Source organism: Aquarana catesbeiana, linkage group LG04 (assembly GCF_042186555.1).
Source record: "Aquarana catesbeiana isolate 2022-GZ linkage group LG04, ASM4218655v1, whole genome shotgun sequence".
Lineage (NCBI taxonomy): Eukaryota > Metazoa > Chordata > Amphibia > Anura > Ranidae > Aquarana > Aquarana catesbeiana.
This window is the reverse complement of record NC_133327.1, coordinates 573609017-573621032: the sequence shown is the minus strand read 5'-3', so window position 1 is coordinate 573621032 and position 12016 is coordinate 573609017. Positions and strand designations below refer to the sequence as shown.

At 42.7% G+C, this 12016-nt stretch overlaps 1 protein-coding gene across 1 annotated transcript in view; it reads left to right on the top strand.

Moving 5' to 3' along the window:
* Nucleotides 1–10532, top strand: part of LOC141140674 (uncharacterized) — a 165794-nt gene extending 155262 nt beyond the window's left edge. The window contains exons 10-11 of the mRNA XM_073628081.1: nt 4325–4448; nt 6729–10532. Coding sequence (XP_073484182.1) covers nt 4325–4448; nt 6729–6861 — 257 coding nt within the window. The 3' untranslated portion in view covers nt 6862–10532. The remainder of the gene's footprint in view (nt 1–4324; nt 4449–6728) is intronic.
* The last annotated feature ends 1484 nt before the right edge of the window (nt 10533–12016 follow it).

The window sequence follows — 12016 nt, the reverse complement described above, 5'->3', positions numbered from 1 at the left end:
AACGCTTCATCAGCAACGAACACGAATGGGAGTCCTTCCACATTGTCCTCTGGAGCTGGCAAGTCCAAGCTGCCATTCTGGAGATGCCTGTAGAACTCCGTCTGGGCGATGACTCCACCATCGGACATCCGGCCATTCTTCCCCACATCCACATACAAGAAGTCGTAATTAGCCGACACCACCGCCAACATCACAATACTATTGAACCCCTTATAGTTGAAATAGTACGACCCCGAGTTGGGTGGTGGGATGATGTGGACATGTTTCCCATCAATTGCCCCTCCGCAGTTAGGAAAGTCCCACCGCTCGGCAAAGTGGGAGGCCACAGTCTGCCATTCCTGTGGCGTGGAAGGAAACTGTTGAGGAAAAAATAAAACAATTAGTATTTTTGCTCAGAAACATGGCAAGCAGATTAGGCACAAACATTCTGGGGAAACCTCCAGATAGCATTTATTAAGGGGAATTTAACAACACCAAAGTATAAGGTACACCTATCATATTCCCCCTCCCCCCCCCTCTCATGGGCCATTTCTAACATTATGGGGGGTGTGGAAATCTTGGACAGGTAATCCTCTTCACTTCATTGAGAGATGAATGCCTAAATACAGGGTTATACTTGGAACAGCCCCTCCTTAGTTACACTATTGGCAGCCCACTGGACAGGTAAGAAGTGTCATAATACAAAGATATAAATACACATTGTACACATTTGAGCACATTTGGACATTCTGCTATTACCTGACTCAAGATAATAATAGGATCTTAAAAATTCAAACAGTACCATTTGAAAGTATACAGGCAGGCCCTTGCACTACATGCTTTGGGGAATTCATCCATAAATCAGAGCACAAAAGAGATGGGTATAGTTTGTATGGGTTTGGCAAAGTCAGCAGATAGATGATTGAGGATAGATAGAGAATTGGGATCAGCTGACTTAGCAGTTGGGGGAGGGAGGGTTACTAAAAATGATTTGGGGACACCACAAAAAAAAGCCTCTGCCACTCAGCCTGAATTTAAAGCGAAAATAACATTTCAAAACATTTTAGGGGGTGTTTGGGGTAAAGCACTACTATGGAGCTCATAAAATACATTGTTTTAAGTGACTACATTAGGTGAATATAGGGCCCGTAGAGCATGCTGGGGAGGTTAGTGAAGGACAATCTGTATGAAGGACCTAAAAAATTAATTACAGAAAAATCCAGCATGCATGAGAACAAAGGGTACATTCACAGCATATTCCAATCATGGTAATTAGGGAATGAGGAAAGAAATACAATACATTATCAAACATTAAATACAATAAAATGTGACATTAAAGGATAAAAATCTTACCTTCATATACTCCTTCTGCAGGACCTGTATGATGGCAGAACAGGTCTCTGGAATGATGATCCCCAGAGCCTGGGGGGAGATGCCTGTCGAGAACTTCAAGTCCTGCAGACTTCTCCCTGTTGCCAAGTACCGCAGGGTAGCGACGAGCCTCTGCTCCGGAGTGATGGCTTGCCTCATGCAGGTATCCTGCCTGCTGATATAGGGGGTCAGCGAAGCCAACAGACGGTGAATACGGGGTCCGTTATCCTGAGAAAGTTCCTGAAATCTTTAGGATTATTCTCACGGATCTCACGGAGCAAAGGCATATGAGAGAACTGGTCACGCTGAAGCAACCAATTCTTGGTCCATGAACTCCTCCCCACCCTGTTCATGGACTGGACTTGTGTCAAGGTCAGGACCCCAACACCAAGCCCCCGCACAGCACGAACTCTACGAGGAGTACGTATACGCAACATGGCTAGAAAACGGTCGGCTGCTCAGAACGAAGTAACAGAACGCACTGAAGAACAGCAAGGCCTGTGAAGAGCGACCTGAAAAACAGTAACGAACGCACAAGAACACAATGACTAAGTCATGCGGAACTTGCTTGCACGCACTGAAGAGCACATACAAACCTACAAAGCACAAACTGAACGGCAGAAAACGATCTGAAAACCACGAGTCTGAAAAAAGCGCGAATCGTCTCTCACCAAACTTTTACTAACACGAGATTAGCAAAAGGAGCCCAAAGGGTGCCGCGCTTGGTTCTGAACTGGCCTTTTCTAGTCTGGTCGTACATGCTTGACGTCACCGCGTTGTTGGCGATCGGAAATTCCGACAACTTTGTGCGACCGTGTGTACGCAAAACAAGTTTGAGCCAACATCCGTCGGAAAAAATTCTAGGATTTTGTTGTCGGAATGTCCGAACAAAGTCCGACGTGTGTACGGGGCATAAGACTTTCAAACCCCCCCCCCCCTTTTTTTTTTTTTTTTTTTTGATGCACCTGGAATGTATTTTACTGATCTGAACTGAAAGTTTAATAGAACTTTAAAAATATGCTACTGGGTTTGGGAAGCAATACAATGAATGTATAATCCATTTCTTGTTTTTTCACCTTTTTTTACATTTTGTAAACCTGAACCTGAAGAGTTTATACTTAACAAAGTGTTCATAAATACTGTATTTATGAAACCTTATTCCCCATGCATAAGCAAAAGAATATTAGTTATTGTGCATGCATCCAATCAGTCCCTTCACATATCAAGGCATATGTGCACCAAACTCACACAAAATGAAACGTTGTGTTTCTTTTATGAAGCCTCCAGTCTTAGTAAATCTGGCCTGTCAATTGTTGCCTATTCATATCATAGCAGTAGATAAAGACTTAAATTGATCTTAGCGTAGTGGAGGATTTCACTTGTTGCAATGGAAGTTGAGGGGTCCATCTGACCCCATCTTGACTATGGACCTAAATCATACTATGTTTACACCGCTTTTGCAATAAAAGAGACAATGGAAAAATTCTTGCAAGCTTTCTCATCTCATTCATCACGTTCTTATATTTTTACTTTTAAAGATGTCCATACACTGATCACAATTCGGCCAGTCCAGCAGGGACTGGCTGAATTTTGATCAGTGAGTGTTCTTCCCTGTTCGACAGAAGTCTATTGTTTAATTGACCTCTTTTGGAGGAGACGATCAATGGCTGTCACTGTCAGAATACAATGTCCCTGCAGGATGGATTCTTCCATCCCACATGTTTGTGTGGATGGGGAAATCTGTTTGTGGCTGAACGAAAAAAAAAAAAAAACTGCGTGTGGCCAGCATAACATGTATTTCCACTTGTGCAGTCAAATTGGAAAAACACCTACTTTACATTTCACATAGCATAACTTAAAAGGTGCAGCTTACCTTTTTTTAGATGCTCTATTCCTAACTCTCCAGCAAGGAAAAATATTAAGTAGTTTTCTTTATTCATGAGGGGCTGGGTAGCTGTGTTTGCCATAATTAACCCTGTCTGTACTGAGCAAGAAGATTGTCATTGTTGTATCTAAATTTCAACACTGTCTGCCCTAACAAAGGGTTAAATGTGTAGCGGTTGGGCTTCCTGCATCGTATGTTAATGAGGACAGACTTAAGACAGGCTCACTCTAATATTGTTCAAAAAAACTTGCAGTCAGCCATGACACCTCCTGAGAAACATCTAAAAGGTAACAAATATTTAATATTTTTTTTTAGCATGCTGTGTGAATGAGAACATATAGTAAATATATAGTAGGATTTTCTCAAACTGCCAAAGTGAAAATACAATTTAAAAGAGAAGTATGGCTTTGGAAAAATAAACATTTATACTCACCTAGGTGGATGCGGCATTGATCCGTAGTGAGGACTGAGTGATCAAACATCACCGATTGCTCAGTTCTTCCCTCCACTCTGAGCAGAACGCTGTGACTGTCAGTCAGCAACTCTCTGCTCTCCCTTCCAGCTCTCACTGGAACACTGGGCTGTGGAGGGGGTGGGAGGGGCTGGATCAGGCTCTTGACGGATCACTGTGACGCTGAGCCAGGTGCCGATCCAGGCTTCTGGGTGGATCCCAGCCATGTGGTCAGGATCTTTCAAGAGCCTGGACTGGCTCTGTTGTTGTCAGCCCACAGCGGGCTTTAGCCTACTATGGGCTGAAAACAGGTCACAGGAATGCAGAACAAAGTGCACTCCTGCGATCCACAGGAGAAGTATAGCAAAAGGCTTTGGCTATACTTCTCCGTTACGTCTCAAGCAGTGAGATTCTTCTGCAGTAGTTTAGGTGTTTGTCCCCTACACAAGGTCTTATTTACTACGTCACTCAATCTCATTTAGATTTTCTGGTAACCTGCATATTTTTTATTCTGGAGAATATATCCAAGAAGTATAACACAGTCATGCTTATAATTTTGGGGTTCAACACCAACATTTCTTAATGCACATTTTAGGATTGTAAAAATATTTAGCATTCTGTGATTTAATCTCTTTCAGATTATAAATTCCAGGAGATTTGCAGCTGTGGCCGAACACTTCAGAATTTAAGTTTGTCATCCCATAAAAGTGCTATGACACATATGGAGGAAGATGTCTCAGTGAGAGAGATCCACAGGCAAATGTAAGATTTTTTTTCCCCTCTGCACCCCTTGTTGGTTTTTTGACTACATTCAAGGGATAATCTCTCACAAACAATAATAAATGATACTGTAATTATAAATCTGTGTTTAATTTGCATAATGATGCAGTAATTCCACTAGGCAATATTAAAATACATTCATATTTTGGACATTTGGACATTTCAAAATGCTACAAAGTGCAGAAATGTTTTCTGCATATTTATTATAGTTTTGATCTACAATTTCAATCTTTGTAGTTTTGAAGGCCGAATGTAGATTTAGGGAGATATCAGCAAAGGGGTTTGAGATATAAAGTTTTTGCGATTTCGGCTTTTATAAGAATGTTTGTAAAAAAAAAAAAAAAATTATTCAGTGGTGACTACAATCTTCAATAAGAAAAATGGTTAGTGAAAAACAGATCAAGAATTAGATGATAACATTTTAAATCCAGAGTATTAGCACTGATATAGCAGTTCACTTTTCCCTAACTAATACATGAGTTTTGTTATGAATTTTTTTTTCTTTGAGATGTAGCAAAGGAGTTAGGGCCCTTTCACACTGGGGCGGTTTGCAGGCGCTATTGCGCTAATAATAGCTCCTGCAAACTGACCCGAAAGTGCCGCTGCTTTGTATCCAGTGTGAAAGCCCCGAGGGCTTTCACACTGGAGCGGTGCGCTGGCCGGATGGGAAAAAAAGTCCTGCCAGCAGCATCTTTGGAGTGGGGAAGGAGTGGTGTATTCACCGCTCCTTCCCCGCTGCTGCCCATTGAAATCAATGGGACAGCGCGGCTATACCGCCGGCAAATCGCCTCTGCAGAGGCGCTTTGCGGTGGTTTTTAACCCTTTCTCGGCCACTAGTGGGGGGTAAAACCGCTAACAATAGCGGCGCTTTAACGCCGACACCGCCCCCGCCTCAGTGTGAAAGGGCCTAAAGATAGCTAGTGTGAGGGGTGGGAAGTAAGACTAGGGACAAAAGGTGTAGAAAGAAAAACAGGGTAATTCTTTATGTAAAAATATAAACTTGGGTATTATAATACTTTTCTCCATTTTTAGGTAAATGAGAATATTTTCTCAGACTTAGTGATGGTAAAGGATCGTTTTAAAAAAAAATAAAAAACAAACATACCATACTTACTTCCACTGTGCAGCTCGTTTTGCACAGAGTTGCCCCGAACAGCCTCTTCTGAGGTCCCCCGGCGGCTCTTCCCCGCATTAGATAACCCCTAGGAAAAGCGCTCTCCCGAGGGAGTTACCTTGCGGGCGCACTCCCGAGTCCAGCATTTGCATCCACAGACACGAATGCCGGACTCGGTCCCGGCGCCCGCGTCATTGGATTTGATAGCAGCTGGAGCCAATGGCTGCGCTGCTATCAATCTATCCAATCAAGAGCCAGGACCCCATGGAGAGAGGAGTTTAGGTAAGTGAAACGGGGGGCTGGGGGGGGGGGTGGTGACTGCCAGGTGTTTTTTCACCTTAATGCATAGGATGCATTAAGATGAAAAAACACAAGGGTTTACAACCCCTTTAGGCATACTGTAAATCATTTTGATAAAGGATTTAATAGAAATGATGCAGTAGAGGACTGGGACCCTTTGGAATGGGGAGCATATACAACCAAATGGTCCTTTCATGGTAGGGAGAGATTTTTGTACACTAAAAAATGTACAGTGCTTAAAGTGTGATACCACATTGATTGGTAGACACGGTGAGTGCTTCCTAAAGATATAATATATTGTGACAAAACGTTCACATCTTCCTGTATTAGCTTTCTTTATGGCCCTTGGCATTTGGTCAAATGACATGTAAGAGCTGCAAAGGGAGTCTGTGCTGGAAGAATTCCTCTTCCAGAAACTGTGATTGCAGGTCTTAACAGGGAACAGGTAGCCATATACAGTAATGCCCACCACTTGTCACTGATTGAAAGTCCTGCTCCAATCAATGTCTGAATATGAAGTACCTCTAGGTAGTAATAGCCTTGGAGGGGAAGAAAAAATGTTCCCCTTTCACCAACCCATACATTCTTTAAGAACAATGTAACTGTGGCTTTTTATAAGACCCCCTTTAGATACTAAAACCTAACATAAAGATTTTACATAACTGAGCAAAATTGTAATAGGTGGTCCATGAAAGTCAAAACTTAGAAAAGGCAGGCTCGAAAATGTCAAATATTGCTTTGTTTTAATCCTAACCTTGTCAATGAATGGATTTCCTCACAAATCCCTCATTCTTCTGCTGGGCGTGACCTAGGTCCTTACAGCTGATATCCTTATTTCATTCTTGCAGGAAGCGAGAGAGGAACCTGCTGCTCGATGTCATGGTGATTATGTATGAGAGAAGATGGTTTGTGGATGAAGCCATACCACATGTCAGAAGAGCCCTTAGGAAATGTGGAGCCCTGGCATCTAATCCAAATTAGTAGACAACATGTTATTTAGCTAGAGAACTACACTAATTTATGATGACAGAGGTACAATGGCCCAATGCTGCATTTCTGGCACCAGGTTCAGAGTCAAGATATACTGTACACTTGTTAAGCAAATTAAATGGACATTGTTTTGTGTTTTCCAGGAACTTAAGATACATTTAATTGCAATGCTGCATGTTTGCACTGCTGTGAAAATCATGCTAAAGTTTCTTGTCCTTAGATCATGATATGCTCAACTGAATTTTGTTAGAACAATTTTGTGGAACCCTCATAATGGCAAATAAGTGGAAGATGCCTTGACTAGGGTAGTTCAGAGGTCGCCACCAAACTACTACATAACCCCTCTAAAACTCCACCCCCTTTACCCCAATGAAATTCATAACACAAGGTGCAGTTAAATGGCCGCCAGGCCTTTTATTAAACAAAATAAGTAATAAATAACAAAAAATATAAGATTAACGTTAACCAAAGATATATGTCCCCAGCCGTAAAGCACTGCCTCGGGGACATTAACACTTGACCACAGACCTTGCAGGTCTACCACTACCTGGTCCCTCTTATTGGACCACACCCAACCAGAGGACACCATACCAACGATGGTTCCCCACTTGTATCCCACAAATGGATTTTTAACCCCATCCAAGGGGTCCCAACCGCCATCTCAGTACCTACATACCTCCAACCTACTTACCCTTTCTCAGGGAGGGAGGGCAGGACATTCATCCGATGGCTTCCCAACTCTGACTGTTACACCCTTTCCTACAGTCTTCTCTCTTACTCTCCTCCCTATCACCCTGTCTCCTCAACCAATCACGTAAGTAAACCTCACACCTCTCCCTTTGAACACGTTAACTCTATGCTGTCTGGTTCCTCTTCCACCCTGTCATGCCAGCCCTACGCTTTATTCGTTCCTCATAGCTCCGGGCCTTCCTTAACCTCTGCCAAATACCATATTGAACTGCCAGTAAGAGATTCAAACCATTTGTCCACTAAAATTATCTAAACTGCTTGGACTTATTGTTGTTACATACAAATCTAATATAGTATATGGCAATTGACAAATTGATTGTCAGACATCATATACATGTAGTGGTCTATTCCCAGTGATACAAAAAACATTTTCTTTTCATGTAGTTTCTAGCCAGATAAATTTAGATCTCAACCATGTTTACAACAGTATAGTAAAGTTTCAGTGACTTGGGGCAGGTTGGCGCGATCCCGCGTGCCGTCATAACTATACGTTGGCTCCTTTAAGTGGGATAGCAGGTGCACACACGCCCGCTGCACTGCGATCTCATGCATGGGAGGCAGAACAGGGACGTATGTGTGTGTGTAAACTAGGGATGGGCTATCTGTTCGAGTCGAACATGAGTTCGACTCGAACATTGGCTGTTAGCCCGTTCGCCGAACAGCGAACAATTTAGGCTGTTCGCGGCAAATTCGAAAAGCCGCGGAACACCCTTTAAAATTCTATGGGAGAAATCTAAAGTGCTAATTTTAAAGGTTAATATGCAAGTTATTGTCATAAAAAGTGTTTGGGGACCTGGGTCCTGCCCCAGGGGACATGTATCAATGCAAAAAAAAGTTTTAAAAACGGACGTTTTTTCGAGAGCAGTGATTTTAATAATGCTTAAAGTGAAACAATATAAGTGAAATACTCCCTTAAATTTCGCACCTGGGGGGTGTCTATAGTATGCCTGTAAAGTAGCGCATGTTTCCCCTTTTTTTTTTTTTTTTAACAGTCCAAGAGCAAAATTACATTTCTAAAGGAAAAAAGTCATTGAAAAATAAAAAAAAAATGCGTGGGGGTCCCCCAAAATTCCATTACCAGGCCCTTCAGGTCTGGTATGGATATTAAGGGGAACACTGCGCCAACATTTTAAAAAAAAATGGCGTGGGGTTCCCCCCTTCGGGTCTGGTATGGATTTTAAGGGGAACTCCATGCCAAAATTTAAAAGAGGGGGGGGGACAAGAGAGCGCCCCCCCCCTCCTGAACCGTACCAGGCCACATGCCCATAACATGTTGATGGGGACAAGGGCCTCATCCCCACAACTCTTGCCCGGTGGTTGTGGGGGTCTGCGGGCGGGGGGCTTATCGGAATCTGGAAGCCCCCTTTAACAAAGGGGACACCCAGATCCCGGCCCCCCATGTGAATTGGTAAGGGGTACATTGTACCCCTACCATTTCATAAAAAGAAAGTGTCAAAATGTTAAAAAAAACACAGGAGACGACTTGGGACAAGTCCTTTATTAAAAATAAAAAAGATTCCAGTGATGTAATCCAATAAATCCATGCTCCTACTCCAGCAATGTAATCCAATTCTCGATCTTCATTGATGGATGATCTCCAGCGACTCCAGCGAGGAACACTCACAGGATCCTGCCTCCACCGGAGGCACCCAGCCAATGACGCGGCACTAGCTTGACAGCTCTTATGTAGCTGAGGGCGGGGCCACCTGTCACGTGACCCCGTCCCCCGCTTACAAGGGGAAACGCCGGGGTTTCCCAGTGACGTGTACGGGTGACCCCGCCCCCCTCTGATGCAACGGGAATCCTGTGTTGCATCAGAGGGGAAGGGTGGATGAGTCCAGCCAACCTCCCCTCCCCCCATCACAGATTGTGTTTCATTCATACAAGCTATAGTACGGACATCTATGAATGAAGGATTGATAGGGCAAGCATAGTTTTCTTAGTCCCTGTCACACTTAAGATTACAGCAGTTGTGGGGGGTGGAGGGGTTCCCATCAGAGGAGGAAGATTTCTGTCAGCCAGGATATAGCAGCACATGTGACACATCACATTGAAAGTAATATCCCTTGTGCTTATTTTTAAGTAGACTTGGACTTTAATGTTATAAGTAAAGCTTGAAGTTAAAGTCTACCCAAACTAGATTTTGTTATATTATTGGACACTGGTGGACTGAATCACCTCTAACTTTTTCCTTCTGTCTTGGTCACTCAAACAGCAAGATCTCCGTCATAATTCCCAACTCCGTTCCTGCTTCAAAGTTTTGTGTTCCCACCAATTGCTCCATGGTCCCAGATGCTACTGTTCTGCATTCTCCATATTGTAAAATAAATGGCAATTTCCTGCAAAGAAAGAGAGGACCCCTTATAACAGCCAAAAAAGGTGTGCAGATCCAGGAATCCAAATACCTCACTCTCTCAGTGAGATATAAAAACTCTCCAGCATTTACAAAAAAATATCAGTTTTTAGTGAATCCTTTACCACAGAATTTTAAATTTTCGCTAAAAATAATTATAACCACTAGGCAGCTACCCTTTTAACCAACTCTACAGGTAGATACTGTATCGATTAACAACACCATTTTTCATATCCAGGCTTAAACAGCCCCTAATTTGGTTTGCTGCTATGCTAAGGGAAGTTAGGAATAGGAATTTTCATAAGAATGTACCCCCATTTCTAATTACTTTAAATTGTTTTGTATGATGCTACATTATTTTGTTTTATTAGTGTTAAGCTGCTATGTTGGTAAATCAGTCAGGCAATATTGATGATGCATGTAAGTATGACAATGATTGAAAGTAAATCGCTCATACTTGAACAGTTTTACAATAAGCATTATATACTGTACATGTATAGAAGCTAATGGTTGACCCTTCTTTCACTAACAAGAAATAAAGTTAAATTTAACTTGCTTACATCATGTGCTTCAGATTTATATACCAGATACAGTGGGGCAAAAAAGTATTTAGTCAGCCAACAATTGTGCAAGTTCTCCCACTTAAAAAGATGAGAGAGGCCTGTAATTGTCATCATAGGTATACCTCAACTATGAGAGACAAAATGTGGAAACAAATCCAGACAATCACATTGTCTGATTTTTTTAAAGAATTTATTTGCAAATTATGGTGGAAAATAAGTATTTGGTCAATATCAAAAGTTCATCTCAATACTTTGTTATATATCCTTTGTTGGCAATAACAGAGGTCAAACGTTTTCTGTAAGTCTTCACAAGGTTGTCACACACTGTTGCTGGTATGTTGGCCCATTCCTCCATGCAGATCCCCTCTAGAGCAGTGATGTTTTGGGGCTGTCGCTGGGTAACATGGACTTTCAACTCCCTCCAAAGGTTTTCTATGGGGTTGAGATCTGGAGACTGGCTAGGCCACTCCAGGACCTTGAAATGCTTCTTACGAAGCCACTCCTTCGTTGCCCGGGCGGTGTGTTTGGGATCATTGTCATGCTGAAAGACCCAGCCATGTTTCATCTTCAATGCCCTTGCTGATGGGAGGAGGTTTGCACTCAAAATCTCACGATACATGGCCCCATTCATTCTTTCATGTACACTGATCAGTCGTCCTGTTCCCTTTGCAGAGAAACAGCCCCAAAGCATGATGTTGCCACCCCCATGCTTCACAGTAGGTATGGTGTTCTTTGGTAGCAACTCACCATTCTCTCTCCTACAAACACGACGAGTTGGGTTTCTACCAAACAGTTCTACTTTGGTTTCTTCTGACCATATGACATTCTCCCAATCCTCTTCTGGATCATCCAAATGCTCTCTAGCAAACCTCAGATGGGCCCGGACATGTACTGGCTTAAGCATGGGGACACGTCTGGCACTGCAGGATCTGAGTCCCTGGCTGCGTAGTGTGTTACTGATGGTAGCCTTTGTTATGTTGGTCCCAGCTCTCTGCTGATCATTCACTAGGTCCCTCTGTGTGGTTCTGGGATTTTTGCTCACCTTTCTTGTGATTATTTTGACCCCATGGGGTGAGATCTTGCGTGGAGCCCCAGATCGAGGGAGATTATCTGTGGTCTTGTATGTCTTCCATTTTCTATTTATTGCTCCCACAGTTGGTTTCTTCACACCAAGCTGCTTGCCTATTGCAGATTCAGTCTTCCCAGCGTGGTGCAGGTCTACAATTTTGTTTCTGGTGTCCTTCGACAGCTCTTTGGTCTTCACCATAGTGGAGTTTGGAGTGTGACTGTTTGAGGTTGTGGACAGGTGTCTTTTATACTGATAACAAGTTCAAACAGGTGCCATTAATACAGGTAATGAGTGGAGGACAGAGGAGCCTCTTAAAGAAGAAGATACAGGTCTGTGAGAGCCAGAAATCTTGCTTGTTTGTAGGTGACCAAATACTTATTTTCCACCATAATTTGAAAATAAATTTTTTCA